The 19,682-nt window shown below is 22.9% G+C and overlaps 6 protein-coding genes across 6 annotated transcripts; 1 reads left to right on the top strand and 5 right to left on the bottom strand.

Annotated features, from left to right (window-relative positions):
* Window positions 1–106: 106 nt before the first annotated feature.
* Window positions 107–2,522, bottom strand: PBANKA_0306200 (patatin-like phospholipase, putative; the record flags this gene model as incomplete). The annotated part of the gene is made up of 3 exons (XM_034566485.1): window positions 107–1,148; window positions 1,235–1,884; window positions 2,130–2,522. The coding sequence occupies 3 exons, from the start codon at window positions 2,520–2,522 to the stop codon at window positions 107–109; spliced, it is 2,085 nt and encodes a 694-aa protein (XP_034419946.1).
* Window positions 2,523–3,966: 1,444 nt separating this feature from the next.
* On the bottom strand, window positions 3,967–5,891 carry PBANKA_0306300 (exosome complex component MTR3, putative; the record flags this gene model as incomplete). The annotated part of the gene is made up of 8 exons (XM_034566496.1): window positions 3,967–4,077; window positions 4,243–4,368; window positions 4,655–4,714; window positions 4,824–4,912; window positions 5,064–5,178; window positions 5,306–5,408; window positions 5,563–5,641; window positions 5,759–5,891. 8 exons carry the CDS (start codon window positions 5,889–5,891, stop codon window positions 3,967–3,969), a joined length of 816 nt encoding a protein of 271 aa, XP_034419947.1.
* Window positions 5,892–6,632: 741 nt separating this feature from the next.
* PBANKA_0306400 (2C-methyl-D-erythritol 2,4-cyclodiphosphate synthase, putative) lies at window positions 6,633–7,466 on the top strand (the record flags this gene model as incomplete). The annotated part of the gene is made up of 2 exons (XM_034566508.1): window positions 6,633–7,287; window positions 7,381–7,466. The coding sequence occupies 2 exons, from the start codon at window positions 6,633–6,635 to the stop codon at window positions 7,464–7,466; spliced, it is 741 nt and encodes a 246-aa protein (XP_034419948.1).
* Window positions 7,467–7,577: 111 nt separating this feature from the next.
* On the bottom strand, window positions 7,578–10,000 carry PBANKA_0306500 (conserved protein, unknown function; the record flags this gene model as incomplete). Its single annotated transcript, XM_034566519.1, has 7 exons — window positions 7,578–7,617; window positions 7,761–7,829; window positions 7,955–8,172; window positions 8,310–8,378; window positions 8,597–8,788; window positions 8,950–9,618; window positions 9,893–10,000. 7 exons carry the CDS (start codon window positions 9,998–10,000, stop codon window positions 7,578–7,580), a joined length of 1,365 nt encoding a protein of 454 aa, XP_034419949.1.
* A 693-nt stretch (window positions 10,001–10,693) lies between these two features.
* PBANKA_0306600 (conserved Plasmodium protein, unknown function) lies at window positions 10,694–12,145 on the bottom strand (the record flags this gene model as incomplete). Its single annotated transcript, XM_034566530.1, has 1 exon — window positions 10,694–12,145. One exon carries the CDS (start codon window positions 12,143–12,145, stop codon window positions 10,694–10,696), a length of 1,452 nt encoding a protein of 483 aa, XP_034419950.1.
* A 1,586-nt stretch (window positions 12,146–13,731) lies between these two features.
* PBANKA_0306700 (transporter, putative) lies at window positions 13,732–17,447 on the bottom strand (the record flags this gene model as incomplete). Its single annotated transcript, XM_034566541.1, has 8 exons — window positions 13,732–13,872; window positions 13,978–14,271; window positions 14,342–14,550; window positions 14,642–14,963; window positions 15,098–15,222; window positions 15,299–15,381; window positions 15,491–15,611; window positions 15,713–17,447. 8 exons carry the CDS (start codon window positions 17,445–17,447, stop codon window positions 13,732–13,734), a joined length of 3,030 nt encoding a protein of 1,009 aa, XP_034419951.1.
* Window positions 17,448–19,682: the final 2,235 nt, after the last annotated feature.

The following is a 19,682-nucleotide window of genomic DNA, read 5'->3' on the forward strand; positions in this document are numbered from 1 at the left end:
GTTACATCACACCCAAAATAAATACTTTATATGTACACATTTTATATATTACTTTCAAATAAAAAGAAAAGCAAACAAACTAATAGCCACATACGCATATATGTACCTATGTATATCGGGAGCGAATATAATTATTAGCTAGCTTACGAACTAAATATTTAATATCATAATATTTTTCATCAGTTAAATAATCACGTGTGGATTTAGAAATGAAATCAAAATCATTAGTATTTCGGCTATCTATATTAATATCTCCTATATATGGTACATTAAATCGAAAATATGTATTTTCTTTTTCAGAAAGCCAATGTAATACTTCTCTATGCGTATCGTTAGCGCGTGTTAGTAAATGAGCTGAATTAATTAATATTTCAAAAGTAGACGCAGTTTTACTACTATCATTACCAGATTTAGTCAATTTCATAGGCGAATGCCCAGTTCCAATAGACACTAAGGTATCTAAATCATCATGTATAAAATTTGGAAGAGCTTTATTGTTTAACCTTGCACACTCTTCTAATGCAATTAATGCTGGGTTACTTGCTTTTAATGCACCATCAACTAAATGGATTTCTGGCTTTATATTAAAACCATATTTTTTAAAATCGTCTTCATTGGGGCCTTTTAAATATGTTGGAGCAGATGCCGTTGCCCATGCAGCTAGCCATAATGGAATTTTATTTAACCCTCCATATGACTCTCCATTTATAGCATTATATTTATGTGTATAATTTCTTAATAAAAATAATTTATATGGATTATGTTTCACATCTGTTGCTGTTACAAAGCAATATAAATTTTTGCATGAAGCTAGAAACTTATTTCCAATATGCTCCATGAATAATTCTTTAACATTATTAATATCATACCCTTCGAAAAATATACCTGATATTATATTCCTATTTCCTTCAAATGTTTTTTCCATAATAAAAGGTAATAATGCTGAAATTTCTTGTAAAGAATATCCTTCCAATAATGCTAAGCTTATAAGTCCACCTGCACTTGTTCCACAAACCATATCAAAACAATCTATTAAATTTATAGTATCATTTCCCAGTTCTTTTCTCAATTCGTGTTCGATTCGAGTCAAAACGATAAGTGTCGATGTTGCCAATACTCCCCCACTGTCAAGAGATAGAATAGACACCCTGCAAATGAAAAAATTAAAATGTGCGTTCAATGACCATCTTATATATGTGCATTTTTTTTTATATTTTTTTATTTTTTTGCATACGGCTTTCTAAATGGGACGTATGGATCATCAGGAATTTTATTTTGTTTGCCACAATAAAGCAAAGAGTATTTACACATAATACACATTCCTAGAGCCATATGAGTACGTACAAAAATATTTAAGTATGTATCTGGATCTTTACTATATAAATATATATATTTTTTTGCATTTGCTGAAACTCTGATTTTGCTTTCATTATTAAAAGTACATCTAAATGTTTCTATAGTGTTATGATTATCGTGAACCAATCTAGAATTATATTTATTTTTCATCATATAATTATAGTGATGATTTGAATTTTTATTTTTTAATTTATTTTTATTACTAATAATATTATTACTTCTTCCTTTCATAGAATCTGTTATTTTTTCATCAAATTTTTCTTCAGATTTTTCGAAAGAATATCTATACATATCAATAAGTTCATCACTTACATCTGAAATTGAATTAATTTCCTCTGGTATGCTTTTATTATTTTCTTCATTTGAACTTTGCTTATTTTTTCCCAAAATTGATGTTTGATCATTTCTTGTATGTTCTTTTTCTTTTCCTTTTCCTTCTTCATTTATTGAATTTTCTTTTACTATCAATTTATAACTTAGTTCGATTTGCATTTTTGAGAAACCGAAATATATGGTATCCCATTTTCCCTACACAAAATAAATTATTAATCATATGAAAATCGTAGAAGCATAATACCTACTAACTTAGTAGCTTAATAAGGAAAACTTGAATTAAGAAAAATCATAGAAAGCGAGAAATTCATTTCAGAGAAATTTGTTCGATATATACATACATGTACATATAAATTTATTTCGATCATGTATATATATTCATAAGTATATTATAATAAATAAAATACAAATGTCTAGTATTTGTTATAAAGATGCCTTACATCATTGTTATTCTCCAAAGCGATACAATAAAATCCATTTTTTCTCAATTTTATTGTGTGTTTATTTTCAGACAATTCACCTTCAAATAATTTTAGAGTATATTTTTTATTTACTGGGAATATAATAATATCATTCCAAGATGTATTAGCATTTGTATCATGATCTGAATGTTTTATATGTTCATTATTAAAATAATTATTTAAAATTGTAGAATTTTCTGCTCTAAGTTTACTATACTCATTTTCTCCATGTTGTAAATAGCCATCATTCGTATAAACTACATTTTTTTTTTTTATATCTTTTTCATATATATTTTCATTTTCATTATCACTTAAATTTGAATTAAATAAATCTGAATACATGTAAATATTTCCATCTTCCCCATTGCTCATTTTTTTTTTTTTTTTATATCATTAAATTGTGAAAAATTAAAAAGTTTGTAAAAAAAAAAAAAATAATAATAAAGAAAGGAAAGAAAGACGCTTTTCTTTATTCTTGAAGGGTCTTATATTTGGACTTTTTGTAGGATGGATAAGTGGCATATTCAGTGGTGCTTTTTTTTGTGTTTTTTTGGGGGGTATTTAAAATATTTCACTTAAAATCAACAAAAATGAAATATTAATTTTTTTTAATAAAATTTTAAGGGTATTAGTAAAGAAAAAATTAAGAAAAGAACAAAAAGATATACAGTTATATATTTGTGTAGATAATTATATATATCAATCAATTCATAAAATTTACATATACTAGTTTTCAAAAATTAAACACAAAATAAATTAAATTAATATAAAAAAGAGAAAATAGATCATTCAAAAGGTGAAATTAAAAGGAAAATTAAACTAATATAATGTTATTATGATGTGAAAAGGCGGCAAAAATCCAAGTTGCACTAAATGAATGGTATTATATATAAATATAAGAAATGCCAAAATACAAAAAAATTTTAAGGAAAATAAATGGATGCCAATAAATATAAAACACAAATATATTCTTGAAATAGTTCACTAAAACTGAAAAATTCGAAAATTAAAATTATAATATCTTTTTTTTTGATATATGTTATGCATAATATCGTAAGCAATTATTTAAATATTCTACATGTGTGCGTTCACTACTCATATATAATAAAAGATAAAAATATTATAAGATCATGGGAAATTATACTTTAAAAGAATTTAATAGTTATGAAAAATATTTATTAAAAAATATATAATATGCATAGCATATACCTTTCTTCAATTAAAATAAGTTTATATATAATTTCAAAATAAAAATACTGGAGCATTCTATATAGTATAATAAGTTAACAAAAATAGAAAATGGTTGTGGCAACTATAAAAAAAGATGATATTGAAGAGGACAAGTCTATTCTTTATTTTATCCAAAATATAAAATAAAATAAATGAATTATTTCAAAAAAAAAAATTGTATTATTTCAAAAAAAATGTATTATTTCAAAAAAAACGTAATGTTTCAAAAAATAAATGTATTGCTTCAAAAAATAAATAAATGGTGAGGGCTAAAAAAAACCAGCACTTATTATACGAAAGCGGATAAATATAAAAAAACATAAATAATATTAAAAAATAAAAATATGAAAACACATTACATAAGTATCTATATGAGTATTATAATTAAAATAATAAGCATTTGCTTCATTAGTATGATTATATATGTATTCGCATAAATACATAAACTTATGTTGTTTTTCATTTTCTTCGTTTCACTTTTTGTGGGTAGTATGCCATATAATAAAATTATTTATATTCATATTTTAAAAAAAACAATTTTGAATATTTTTTTATTTGTTAATATATATCACAACGACGATTTCATTTAACTTGATAAGGCGCTAGTTCCTGCTTTATCTTTTGTGATAAATTTTTTTAAAGTATTTTTTATTTCACATCCCAAAGATCTACAAGCCCCCTCAGCATATCCAATAACCTTGAAAGGTAAAGATTTAGAAAAGATAAATTAGTTTAAAATATGTACATAATTCATTTGTAAAAATATTAATGAAGAAATATAAGCATTAACTACACACAAAAATATTATATAAATTTTTTTTAAGTCGATTTAATCTATGCATTGCTCATATTTTGTTCTTACTTCTGCTAATGTTTTATTATTAAAGAAACTTCCAAATCCATGAAAAAAACAAACAGTCCTCAAATTTAAGCATATTCCCAATGTTATGGTATTCATTTCGTATTTACTTCGGTAATATTCCTCCTCCTTCAAAAATAAAAAATATATAATTATTTCACTCCGTCTTATTTATCGCATACCAACGGCGTTATAGCTTTTTTAATTAGTAAAAGTATGAGCAGTATGAACAATATGAACAATAGAACAATATGATCAATAGAACAATATGAACAATAGAACAATATGAACAATAGAACAATATAACAATATGAACAATATGAACAATGTGAGCAATATGAACAATGTGAGCAATATGAACAATGTGAGCAATATGAGCAGTGTGAGCAATAACTGAAATCCATTTTGTTCTTACCAATTTATCCAAGTCAACAAGATGAAAAACTCTTTTGGTATTGGGGCAAATTATCGAATTCTAAAAGTTAAATAAATTAGGGTTTTGGAAAAAATGGGTAAAATAAAAAAAAGTAATATTACCATCAATATAAATGAGTAAATATACAGAATATTATTTTTTTTATTACTATGGTTATAGATATAATCATATCCCGCATTTGTATTTGTGCCTTGACCAGGGCAAGCGAAATGCATGTTAATGCGGCACTCAAACATCCTTAAAAAATAAAAAATTATTCTTATGTAAATTTCTTGAAAAATATAATATTTAAAAAATAATAGTCACATTAAAATCGTGTGCATGTTATACACATATATATATCGAAAAAATAAACATATTTATAAATATTCGTATTGTGTTGCTTTACCGCCATCATTTTGAATTATTAAACATTTTATGGTTATGGAACATTGGGGATATTTTTCTAAAATAATAATATTTGATATGCATTCCATCAATAAATTCTTTATATCTTCATCACTCTATAAAAAAATTGGGCATGAAAATAAAATGAAATTAAAAAATATATATATGGAATAAAGCCATAAATGTTCATAATAAATTTAAAAAATATATGAACGTTCATGTAAAATTTATTTTAAAAAAAACCTTATCGCTAGCTTCAGAAATTTCCATATTAAGATTTTTTATTTCAAGTAAAACTTTTCCCTTATTATATGTCGTATTTTTTGAATCCGGTTTTGGGCCATATCTTACAAAAGTGAAAATAAATCCCCAATTCATATGTTTTGTGCATATGTTATATGTTGTATATATATAAGATTTAATAGAATGACATACATAAACCCATTGATAAAATACTTTTAAAAGAAAAATAGGGATATCATAATAATTTAAATGCTTACATTAGGCATAGAATTTTTGTGTTTCCTAAGGAATAAAAACATGAAGCGTCTGAATATCCATTTTCCCCTAATTTTATAACTAAAAATAATATATATATAGTATAAATGTTTACTTTGAATTAATGGACAAATTTTGTAATTATATGAAAATATATCTATATTATTTCCATGCTATTTTTTATGTATTTATAGTTACACATATCCCTAATTTCATTGTTCTTGCGATTATTTATCCGTTTAAAGTTGCCATTTTTCTGGAATTCTTCATCACATTTTTCAATTTTACTTTTAAAATTAAAATGAGGTAATGGCGCTCTATAATGAGACATAGTTTTAGCAAAAATCACAAAGTGATTATCCGTTTGTTCGTTTTTTTTTCAATTTAGGATTTAGGTAATATTATAAATATTAAGTAAAATCACTGTTACGCTAGCTCTTTAAGTTGTTCTATTTAATGTAAAGCTTGTATTTCCCTTATATTAACTCCAAAAAAATAATAAAAAAAATAAATAAAGGTATTATATTTTTTTTAATATATTTGTGAGTTGTAGCCAAATATATCAAATAAATATTCATCACGAAATTGCATATTGAATGAATAAGAATATTCAAAAGGTTGTAATAAATAAACAAATATATATATATATATATTATATAATAGAATATGCTATCATAAATAATATCTAATTAAATACGCTTCCTCTAATTATAGTGATTTTTCCAATTACGACATTTGCCACAAAATATTACTCTTCTTTCAAAATGTATATATTATTTTAATAATTTATTTAATTCATTTTTCAATAAGTAAAAAAAAATAAATAGTTTGCTACTTTAAAGTTATCATTTAATTATTTTTAAATATTATAAATTAGTTTGGAGAATTTATATATTTTTCTCCATATAATAATTGATCATATGTTAAATTATATACATATTTATATGCACATAATGTATTGTTTGTCCATGTTATTCTTTTATTTTACATATTTTCGTGAAACGTGATATATATATATATATATATATATTTTCTATAGATTTTTCCAAATAATTAGTTATCTTTTTAAAGAATGAAATATGGAACAATTAAGTCATATATATATTACATGGTTCTTTTATATTACTGCATGATTATATCAAAAATCGGCGATGCAAATAAATACATAAAAAAAAGAGGAAATAACTCAGATTTGTTTATTAATTCATTAACTATAGATAATAGAAAGGGGTATAGAAAAGTTGAAAAAAAAAAAAAATTCAAAGTACAAGTCTACAATGGAATGCGAATAGGGCAAGGATATGATATTCACCAAATAAAAGTAAAAACCGAAAATGATGATAATAAAATGAATGAAATTAAAGAATATAATATCCAAAATTTTAAAACATTAACTATAGGAGGAGTTAAAATAAATAATATTTATGTTTTGTCTCATAGCGATGGTGATATAATATATCATGCTTTAGTTGATTCAATTTTGGGGGGTGCAGGTTCATATGATTTAGGTACTTTATTCCCAGATAAATCAGATAAATATAAAAATAAAAATTCCGCATGCTTTTTAAGATATGCAAGAATGTTATTATTTAAAAAAGGATATATTATCGGAAATGTTGACATTAATATTATAGCCGAAGTCCCCAAAATAAATAATATCAGAGATGAAATTATACAAAATATATCACAACTTTTGAACATTTCCGAATCACAGATTAACGTAAAAGGTATTTTTTTTGAGAAAAATTTTCACACAAAATTTATGAACTTATATATACATGTATGTACATGTAACATACATATTTTTCTGATTTGTTCAGGTAAAACTCATGAAAAATTAGGAGTAATCGGAGAAAAAAAAGCAATTGAATGCTTCGCCAATGTTTTGTTAATTCCTAAAACTTGACGTTTTTGTGTTTAAAAATTTAATGCGACCAAATAAAAATATATAAAATAATAAATGAAACAAAACCTAAGCAGTTTATTTCATCCAAATAATGTGAATTAATTTGACACCCTACTTATCATTGTGCGAACAATATTGTAAAATTGCATATCTAAATGAAAGAAAAAAAAAAAAAAATTTAATTTATTTTACTGTCTATTATGATTATTTTTTTTGTATATTTAAGTTTTTTTATGAATTTATTTGAAATTTCCTATTTTTATATTATATATTTGTTGAAATTTTTTTTGTTACTCTCCATAGTTGCTCCAATCGGTGCTCCTTTTGTTCATTTCTTCAACAACACTTTTCTCAATTCCGCAACTTATAAAAAAAAAGAAAAAAAAAATAATAAAACATATATTATTATTTTAATTGTCCAAAAATAAACGCACAATATTTGAAAATTAATGAAAACATATATGAAAATATGTGCATTCATAAATTACCAGACTGGGGATTTTAGGCATCTCATTGCAATAACAGAACATGGAAAATAATTTAACACATCTTTAGATGGTTTTGAAAAATCAAAGTGTAAATCTCCTAAGCATCTTCTATAATTTGCATCCCCTTTAAAACAAACAAATGAACTTTCTTTCATTTCATCTAATAACTTCTTTGGCATTATCCAATATGGAAGGGGTAAGTTCCAGTATACATTATCCTATTATATAAAATGAAGTTAAAAAAAATGTTATTAAAAATTTATAACTTAAAACATGGTTGTAGAATAAGTATCAATTAAATAGGTAATAAAAGTAACAATTCGATATATGTATAAAATTATGTTTTATCTTTTACCTGTATTTTCCATTTATTCGAGTCAATTAATTGCTTCCAACTTTTTGCCATAAACACTGAGTTGGGATACTATGCAAAAATAAAAAAATAAAAATGAATAACACAATTACAGCATATTTATAGAAAAACACATTTCATGTGTAGAATTGCACACAAATCGGATAACCCCCCTTTGGAATTATCACATAAAATTACAAAAAGCTTATTAAATTTTTATGCGGTGATATATATGACATGTGCATATAAATATGAATTAGCTAGCTAGCTAGCTCATTTCATTATTTAACCTGTTCGTCACTAGACAGAATGTCTAGGGTGTATTTAATATCTTTCGTCATATTGTCCGAAACAAATAAAGGAAACATTTTTGTATGGATATATATTTCATCAAAATATTGAAAAATAAAATATAGAAAACATAAATCGCATATAAGCTCTATTCCCATGTTGTCCAACACTATATCGAATCGTTTATTCCTCTAAAAAATGGAAAAAATAAAATAAAACAAATTAGACAAATATGTGGGTATATACAATCTTACATAGGTATATATGAACAATGCTCAAATGAAAAAACTTCAAATGAATAACAGATTTTAATTTTTTTTTATTTTATTATTTTTTTTTTTATAAAACAAACCTTAGATACCATATCCTTGTAAACACGATTTATATCGTTAGCTAATATGTTTTCCAAATAAAATGAATTATAAAGGTGATCAATATTTTTTGTATCGAAAAAAAACATTTTCTGCTTTAGTGATTTTTTTTTTATATCTTTTTCATTATTTTGATTGTCTTCATTTTTGTTTTTCGTTGCATTCCAACTAAGATCAAATTGATTTGACCATAAAGAAAAAAAGAAAAAGATTGAAAAAATTTTAACTTGATCATTTGGATTATTATTATACATTTCGGTTAAGTTTTTTGAGCATTTACATATTTCTTCAATTAAGTCTTTATTATAAATTATTGATTTTTTTTTTTCATAAAAGAAAAAATCATAATTTGTTTTTTCAAAATCATATGCACAATTTAAATATCGATAAAAATAATATTCATTAAAAAGCCAAGTATTATTTAAAATTTTTATTTCTCTTTTAATAAAATCAGATAATAAAAAATTCCAAAATTTACTGTCTACATTGCATTCTAGCATTTCATAAGTAAACATATCACCATTTATAAGCATATTATTTAATTTCTCTAAACTTTTTTCGATCTTTTTATTCTGTCCATATTCTGAATTTTCTTCCCTTACTCGCTTTAGTATTGTTTCAGGAATCCGCCTTATTATTGTATCATTTTCCTAATCAAAATTGGAAAAGAAAATCGTATATAAAATAAGAAATTCAAATTCAAAAAAAATTATGGTAACATTTCATATCCCCTTTATATTAGTATATCAATAATAATAGTAACGATAAAAATAGCTATATATTAGCAATTATGTAATTTTTCCATTTTTCCATTTATCTCCATAATGAACAATTTCGAGATAGAGGCAATATAAATATATTTCTATGGTTCTTTATTCATAATATATATATTTTTTTTTTTTTCTATATTTATATTTTTTACACCATTGTGTTAGCCTTTTCACAGGTTAAAGGTTCAGGTAGCTTTTCCTTTTCATCTTTGAGGTATACATATTCTTCTTTAAAATTTTCATAAAATGTACGAAAATACATTTTCAAAATGATTTTAATTTTTTTTTTTCGTGATAAAAATATATAAAGATAAAATTTATTTTTTTTATTTTATTTTCCTAATATTGAAACAACTCAAATTTTAAGAAATCAAAATATTTAAAAAAAAAAAAAAAATATGATTTGAAATAATAAATATAATAAAAATATTTTTTCATATTAATATTTTTATTTATAGTAAAATGTGTCAAATATATAAAAGTGACGATAAAAAGGGGAAAATACTTGAAAACCCGAGGCAGAAAAAAATGTGCCAATATATATTCGATTAAATGTGATAAATATAAAATAATCATATATGTCCATAAATATGTAGATATCCATGTTTTAATTTCTATAACTATTATCACATTATATTTAAGACTCATAAAAGCGAAAGTATGAAATGATGTTATATGTTAAAAGCCGAACAAATTAAAAGTAAATAAGGAAAAAACACATCAAAAAAAAATAGTGTAATCATATATAATTTTAAAATGATATACACACAAAAAGTAAATCTCACAAATATAACAGATGAATTATAATATATCTATTATTATTCACATTACTAATATAATAAAATATGGATAAATAGGTACATCGAATTCGAAAAAAAAGGGAATGTAACATATTTTCACTATTAAAAAATAAGCAAAATAAATAAATAAAATGCATGCAAAACACGGGTTGTATTCATATTTTTGTCTTTTTCTGACTATATGAATTCTTAATTTTTCTAACATCAATATAAGGAACCCCATAAGGATATGTAACTCCAACATTATACTGTCTATGTATAGTACCTTTTGATATATCAGCTGAAGTTAATAAATAATTATTTAACATTACATTATTTTTTAAAATATAAGCTTCTTTTAAATTATTACAGTTCATAATTGGTATATAATTAAAAGGGGGGTAAAACATGGATGATGGATACATATTATTTTGATGTATATTATTTATGTTATAATTTGGATTGTTTAATTCTTCAAATGTTACAGATTTATATCCTGGTAATAAACTTGTAGTTGTTTTATCTATATTAATATAAGAACGGTTTTTGTTTTCTTCAGAAAATATATCATTAATTGGTTCATATATTCCTTTTATAAAATGGGGAGTAAGAATTTCATATTTATGTATATTTGTTTTATCAATATTAAATTCATCTCCAACTGTTTTTTCATAACTAACTTGTTCATTTTTATCATTTTTTTCTGTATTATCATTTATTACTGAATTTTTAACAGATTCTTGATTTATGTTTTCTTTTAAATTTTCATTTTTTATATATCCGTTTTGTATATTTTCTTTTATTTCATCTGTTTTTTGCATAGATTCATTTTGACCACTTTGAATATCTGTCTTTGTTTCATATGATATATCTTCATTTTTTATTATCTCATTATCTTCAATATTTTCTGCAACTTGCTTATTATCCATACTAGATTCCATTCCTTCTATAATATTTTTTAAAACTTTATTATTATTATTATCTTTTTTTAATATTTTTTCGGTTTGTGTTAATTTTTCGGGTTGTGATAATATTTTTCCGTGCTTATAATTTTTTTTTGTGTTTGAATTGATATTTATATTTGAAGAAATTATATTATTTTTTTTTAAATTAAAACTTTTTGATATATTTTTTGAGGCGCTTTTTTTTTTATCAATCGTTTCGTTAGCTAAATTGTCGTTTCTTTTTATTACCTTGCCGTTCATGTCATTTTTCATTTTTTTTTTTTTTTTTTTTTTTTCGGAACTTTTCGAGCTATTATCATTATTTAATGTATTTTTGTAGCCAAATTTGCTTGAAGTGCTAGATCTGCTATATGCTAATTTATTTACAATAGACGTATTTGTAAATACCTTACTTGTGGGTGTGCTACTTGCAAATGATTTATTCGAGTGATACTTATTGTTATAGCTATTTTTTTCTGATTTGTCCTTTTCTTCATTTATGAAGTTCGAATTAAGCTTAAAGCTATTTCCATTCCCTAACGTCCTGAGAGACGTACCACTATCCATGTTTCCATTAGCTTTCCCCCCCATAATTATTGTACCTTTCATTTTCCTCATTTCCAAATTTTTTTTTTTATATTTATGCATAATATTAGTATCTCCATTTTTGGGAAAATGTGTCATACCTAGTCCGTTACTACTACTGTTATTGGACGAGGTTTTACTCTTTATTTTAATACTTAGCTTCACTTTGACGAATTTTTTGTATATATTTGTACGTTATTTAATCCTATACTTTATGTTGCTTCCTTTTCATATTTGTATGAACATGCTAATACATGCAAATATGAGATAGATAGCTACATATATATGTGTGTGTAGTCTTGCTTTTAACTACACACATCCAACGTTAACAAAAATAATTAAAAAAAATGTTTTATATAATTTATTGAAAAAAAAACACAAATGTGTAAGTGTAACTTAATATATACAAATTTAAAAATAGAGTTTCCTTTTTTTTTATATATATACTATTTTGATAAATATAGTAATGGAATTAAATATATTTTTGTATTTAAAATAATAAATAGGGATGAATATATATTATACATTAAATGAATGCATGTAATAAGCACATAGCAAATTATATTTAAATGTATGATATTTTGAAGAAGTAAATGTAAAATTATTTTAAATAGGATAAATTATTAAAAATATATTGTAAAGCATATAAATAATAATGTAAATTTTGTTCACAAATATATCAACATTCATAAAATTAATTTTATTTTTTGTTCTTAAATATTTACCATGTTATTATATTTTTACAAAATTAATGCAAACAAATATAGAACAAATTCACAACTAATAATAGTTATTACAACAAATTATTTTTATCTTGATAGGTAGACAAGAAAAAATAAATCATATAAATACACAATATAAAATGCAAAACACATAATAAAATAAAATTATGCTATGTAAAATTATACTAAATAAAATTATACTAAACAAAATGTTATATTTTCATGGTAATTTCTTAAACTTTTCTAAGCTTGTACTTATTTACATAAAAACCAGTTTAGAATTAAAAAAAAAAATTTATAATATTTATTAGATATTTCAGTTATAATTGAAGGAAATTTATTTAAATAATTTAAGTCCATTCTAACTCCAAAATAAGCAGAATTATTTATATGATCATTTTTTAATATTTTTTAAATCAAAAACATAAGTTTTGTCAAGGGATATTACTTGCTCATATAAATACATTTTCTAAACATTTATGTTTTCTCGTATTTGATCATTTAAAAATGCAAGGTATGCTAAATAGTTGAATTATGAACATGTATACACTTGTCTATATATATATATATATTATAAAAAAATTGACAATAATTTATTACTATTTTACAAAGTTGATCTGTATTAAGAAGGTTATAAATAAAATTGGATTAAAAACGATAATTTGTTTTTAAAAAAACTTTATAAGAATGTATAATATATTATAAAATAAAAAAAAATTGTTGTTTTAAAAAATAGACATATAGACCCAAGCAAAGACAACTACAAATATAAAAAAAAACATAAAAAATTAACACAATAATTAAAAATATTTTTGTTTTTTTTAAAAGATTTAAAGAATTTTATTCTATTCATATTTATAAATAATGATTATGATAAAGCAAACATTTTTTAATTAAATAAATGGGAAAAAAGAAATAATAATAGACAAAAGTTATGCACAACATATAATGTTTCGTTTTTTTTTATTCTTTTTTTTTGGTTGAATTTCCAAATTCATAAAAATATGAAAAAATATTGAAATGTTGTATTTTGGTTAGTGGTTTCGAAGGTAATAAACTGAAATTTACAAAATAATCTTTATTGATAAACATGTTTTCAAATGTCTATAAAAAAAAGAAAAAGAAAAGTATGTTACATAAAGAATGCATATGTATATATATTCATATAATATGGCAAATAAAATATATGTCTCATTTTTTATAAATTACCTTTGTAAACATAGGGAATAAAAATAAAAAAAGGAAAATGAAAACCCAAACTAAAATGGCAAAAACAACCCATCCATAATGAATATCATGGATTTTCATTCTTAATTCTGTGCTATAAAAAACACCATCTACATATTCAATTAAAGCTGATAATAAAATAGATGTCCCGATATATTTTATACAAATAGACCACATCATAGTTATATTTCCTATTATTGCGTTTCCACTTATTATTCTTTGAATCTCTTTTCTTAAACATTCGATGTTTCCTAGGTACAATATGTATAGTATTTCCTAAAAATGGAATAATAGAATTTAAATGATCATTTTTTATAATTAGTTGTTTTCCTTTTTCGCCATTTACCTTATAAGTTAGATTGTCGTGTATCTGTCTTTGCTTCCCTTTCATTTCATTTATTTGAGATTTTAACACAATAATAGAAATACATGTACTAAATATAAAAATTACAATTCTGATAATATATAATATATATGCATGGTAAGGTAAGTAGTTAAATAAAATACTGAAAAAAATATTTAAAATCCAGTATGTAATATTGAATACTAATACGCCTGCTCAATAAAAAAAAATTAGAAAAAATTAGAAAAAAATATATATAAACATTAAATTTTACACATATTTCGAAAATATCAAAAACATTACTTCTCGAAGTTAGACGCTTGTACTGATATTCAATATTATATAACCACCCTAAAACAATACATATCAAAAGTGCAACTAGAATTCTTCCATTATCCGAAATTGTAAATGATAAAAACCAAATAATGTCTTTTGAATTTTTTGTAGATATAAAAAAGGAAAAAACAAAAAATAATAATGTAAACATCAAAACAAATGTTATTTTATTAAAATTTTTGCTGAATTTGAAGTCTTTCATGGATATAATAAAAACTTCTCGTTGAATAGCGAGTGTAGCACATGATAGTATTGTATATGATCCATAGTATAGCATACATAATGTTTTCTATAAAAATAAATGTGAATAAAATGAGAAATATATATTGCTAATTTTATTCCAATTAATTTTACAAACATAAGTAGCAATATATTTAATCTAGTTTTCATTTCACTGTTTTTTTTTTTTATCAACATGTCTACCTCTGTCCTTTGAAGATTCGAAAATCCAACTGGAAAAAGAATAAACGAACAATCCCTCCTTGAAAATTCAAGAATTTCAACAAAACTGGATTTCATTATTTTGGATGTAAACCCAATAATTGCCACTGCATTGAAAAGGGAGGAAGTGAAGTGAAGTGGAAAAAAATATCAAAAGATATTTCATGCATAAAAGTTGCATACCTGCTGAAAAAAACACAAGGATGGAAATAACAGAATTTCCAACGACAATGGCTTGTCCATCAAAAGCCAAATTTGATCCAATTCTGAAAAGGAAAATAAAAAAAGTGTTATAAAATCAAATGGATAAAAAAATATAATTGAAGCTATAAAATTTGTCTTTTTTTTTTCCTTTTTTTTTCAAATATTGTATACCTAGTTTTTGTAGCAAGCGAAGAATAAATGCCCATTCCAATTGACATCTCATAAAGAGCATACATCATGCATTGCGACCATATAGATGAATAAGTATAAAGGTATGAAAATTTCCACATTTCTGCAAAATATAATGTATATACCGTAATGTATATAGCACATTGTATACACCACATTGGATAGGAGACATATTGCATGCACAAGGGGTAGCATTAAACTTACTTAGAATATAAAAGTAGGCTTCCATAACACTATTTAAATTGAAAAGAGCTATAAATTTTGTGATTGATAAAAATCCCAAAAGTAAAAGAACAAGGGCAACTGAAAAAGCAAAATTTGTCATACCAAGTAACTGGAAAAATGTTGCCAAAAGATTGCAAAATAATAAAAAAACAAAGCTATCTTTATCGATATATGAATCTGAATTTGAAAAAATATTAATGGAATTTTTTTTTTTATTTAAATTTAATAAAAATGTATATTTGTTATTGTTTGGAAAAAATTTATCATGATAAATTAAAAAAGCTTTTCCTATATTATTAGGTACACAAGAAGAAATTGATTTTGAAAATAAACATAAGGGTCTATGTTTTAAACAAGTAATAGCATCCTTTTTAATTTGTGTACAAAAATCGATTTCGTTTTGAGTTAATTTCCAAGGCAAGTCATGTTTAAATGAGTTTATCAAATATATAAGATATTCTGCTGCTGTCCTATATGTATGAATGTAGCTACTTAATAGGCATAAAAATAAAGCTACAAACCCAATAGATGCACATGGTTTTAATAATTTATAAAATATAAAGGGTGATGAACTTCTAACTAATTGCCCACTATATAATTCAAACATTAAAATTGGATGACATACAAGCATATAACATAATACATAAGGCAATAAAAATACAACACCATGCCATGTTGTCATCAATATCCATATTGTTTCAATATTTCCAACTCCTATAGATATTGCTAATCCTAATAAAAATAGTGAAATTCTTTCAAGCCAATAGCCTTTATTTAATTGCATATCTAGCCATTTTAATAAATTTATATTTACATTTTTTAAGGTTCTAGGATTTTCAAATAAATCACTTAATTTAGATATTTGCTCAGGTGCATATCTTAATTTAACTAATGTTTCTAAAAAATTTGTTTCTTTTTCATCACAAAAACTTCCTGTATTTTTCATACTATGTAACTCAAGTAAATCATTTAATATATTAGTAGAACTTCCTTGGTTTTTATTATTTTTTTGAATATGTCCATTACCAGATGCAATAAATCCCATACGATTATTTTGGTTGTTATTTAAATCACCATTATCATTTATTATTTTATCTTTTTCATCATAAAATAAATCTCCATATTTTTCAGCAAATTTCATAGCACGTTCTTTTTTTCGTTCTTTATATAATTGTTCATACTCAATTTTTTTTTTTTTTAAATTATTTTTATTAATTTCATTATTGTCTGTATTTCCCACATCATATTCATGTGTATCTTTGTGTTTGTTTATTTGGTTGGTATCGTTTTTTTCATCAAATAAATCATCGTCATCATTATCTCCAAAATATTTTCCTTTTTTTAAATTTCTTTTAATATCTAAATATTCATCATTTCTATATGCATTTCTTATATAGGCATTTCGATTATTATACAAAAGTAATGCTTCGTTATAAATATTTTCTTGTTCATAACTTCTTGTATAGTTTGTTTTTTTTATATAATTGATATATGCATTTATATTATTATAATTATGAATATTTGAGCTTTTATAATATGTATTTGTTTCACTATAATTCATTGCTTCATCATATAATACACTCCTTATTTTTTTCATGGATACATTTTCAGAGTCCAATAATTTTCCATTTTTACTATTTTGATGGTTATCAGTATTTTCCTCGAAATTTGAACTTTCTGTTTTCTCAAATCTGCATTTTACCCTTGGAAGCATTTTCCACAATTCTGTTAACGTTGACAATTTCTATTAGAGAGCCAGGTGTTTATGTGTGTATATAAATGATGAGTTTTTTGAATTTAAGAGCATATTTTCATTATGTAAGGAAAATGTATAAAATTGGGCAACATGCGCTAATTATGCTCATAATATATGATATATATACGTATACATATCCAACAATAATACAAAACAATTTTTTTAAAATAAGCATATGCATATACATATGGTTGTATGTCCATAAACATATGTATCATAACAATGAGGAAATCAAATAAAGAAAAAAAGAAATAAAAAAAGAAATAAAAAAAAATAAAAAATATAACCTAACAAAAAAACACACACACTATTTTGTACACCTTTCAAAATAAAAAATATATATTATATATTTGCTATATAATAATGCAAGGATAATACTTGATGAGAAAATAATAGTTTGAAATATTTTCCTTTGAAATTCATACAACTCTTTTCACCTTTTTGTGTGTGTGCATTATAAAACCGAATGGGCGTTCGCTTTCCCAATAAATTGCACACACTCTTATCCATTCATTTCACTTTTTATATGCTGTACTCAAGACAACTTCTAGTATACATAAAAAAAAAGGAAAAAATATGGCTATTAAATTATTACTAAAAAAATAAATACTTAAAAGGTTTTTAATTATCCATATACAATTTTTTTTAATATGGCTACCACTTTTATTGTTTTTATGTTTGTTCTTTAAGCATGGTGTATATGTAAGTATATCGAATAGTGCAAATAAAATGGGATGTTTTGTTAATACAAAAAAAAATGAATATAAAGAAACTAAACATACGGAAAGAATAAAATTAATCATAATGTATAAATACAAAAATATGAAGAAAAATAAATATTAAAATAACATTATTTTAAAAGCATTTAAAAAATTGCATATTATATGTATGTGTGTGTGTGACAACATTTTATCCCTAGCTATACACACATTTAATTAAAAATATAGCTAAGTATATTATTAATAGAATTATTACAATATTCATTTTAAAACTATTATTTATATATAATGAACAATTATTATTATTATATTTTTCATGAATAATAAAATTTGTAACACTAGTGTAATCACTACGTAACCCACAACTACAATAACACTTCGTATTTTCTCTATCTTTGTTATATCATAATTTTTATTTAATATTGTTAATTTAAATATTCATGAATATTATTATTAATTGAAATATCATTATATTTATTTTTGTAATGTTTTTTTCAAATGTTTACAATAAAAGCCTCGATTTAGTTTTTTTCTCTTGACCTCATGATATAAATTAGGGTTGCAATTACTCGTTTTGCTATCTTTAAGAAAAGCCGATGGTATATAAATTTGTTTTTTCTTTATATTTTTTTAGAAATATAATTATTATTAAAATTGTCTACACCATTTTTTAATTCGATATTATCCATAAAATTAGCCAAAAAGTTTTCATTACTTTGAAAAAAAGGATATATCCTCTTTATTACTCACCATATTTATGGCCATAGAATTTGGTTCTCCATTTTTGTGTGACCTTACCCAAGGTACATCATGATCTTCCTCACTAAATCAGTTTCTACAAAAACATTTTGGAAATGAAAATAAATTTCATTTAGGACCTGAACAGTCAGAATATTATTTTAACTCATCGGACTTTAAAGAAATTTTATTCATATTATATTTGTATTCTACACATTAGACATTTATCAATAAAATATTTTTGAATAACCATAGCAAAACGATTCCAACCAAATTAATGAAAATATGATTTTAAAGTAACTGGATCATGTATTAAAGATAAACAAATATAAAAGTGTATTTTTCGATTTGAATGGATTGTTACAAAATCTTTGCATAAACTCATCTTAAATTATATTAACAGAGAAAATTTAACTTTGATAAAATATCAGGCAAACGCCATAAATATATGGGTAATATTTGGCTAACTGATATAGTGCTATTAAAACTTGGATTTCGTATTTTTATATTATTATATAAATTACTAACATTGTAAAAAAACTTGAATTTTTATTTCTTTTCTTTAAACTTTTAACCAATCCACCAGATTTATGTATGAGATAAGTTCTGATAATTTTATATTTATTTGATAAAAAAATAAATTGCACACAAAAATTAAAAAGTTCTTTAGATATATTACTATTATCTTTTAAAATGTTTAATAATTCATCAAAATAGAAATTACTATTTTTTGAGG

This window comes from Plasmodium berghei, assembly GCF_900002375.2.
Source record: "Plasmodium berghei ANKA genome assembly, chromosome: 3".
Classification (NCBI taxonomy): domain Eukaryota; phylum Apicomplexa; class Aconoidasida; order Haemosporida; family Plasmodiidae; genus Plasmodium; species Plasmodium berghei.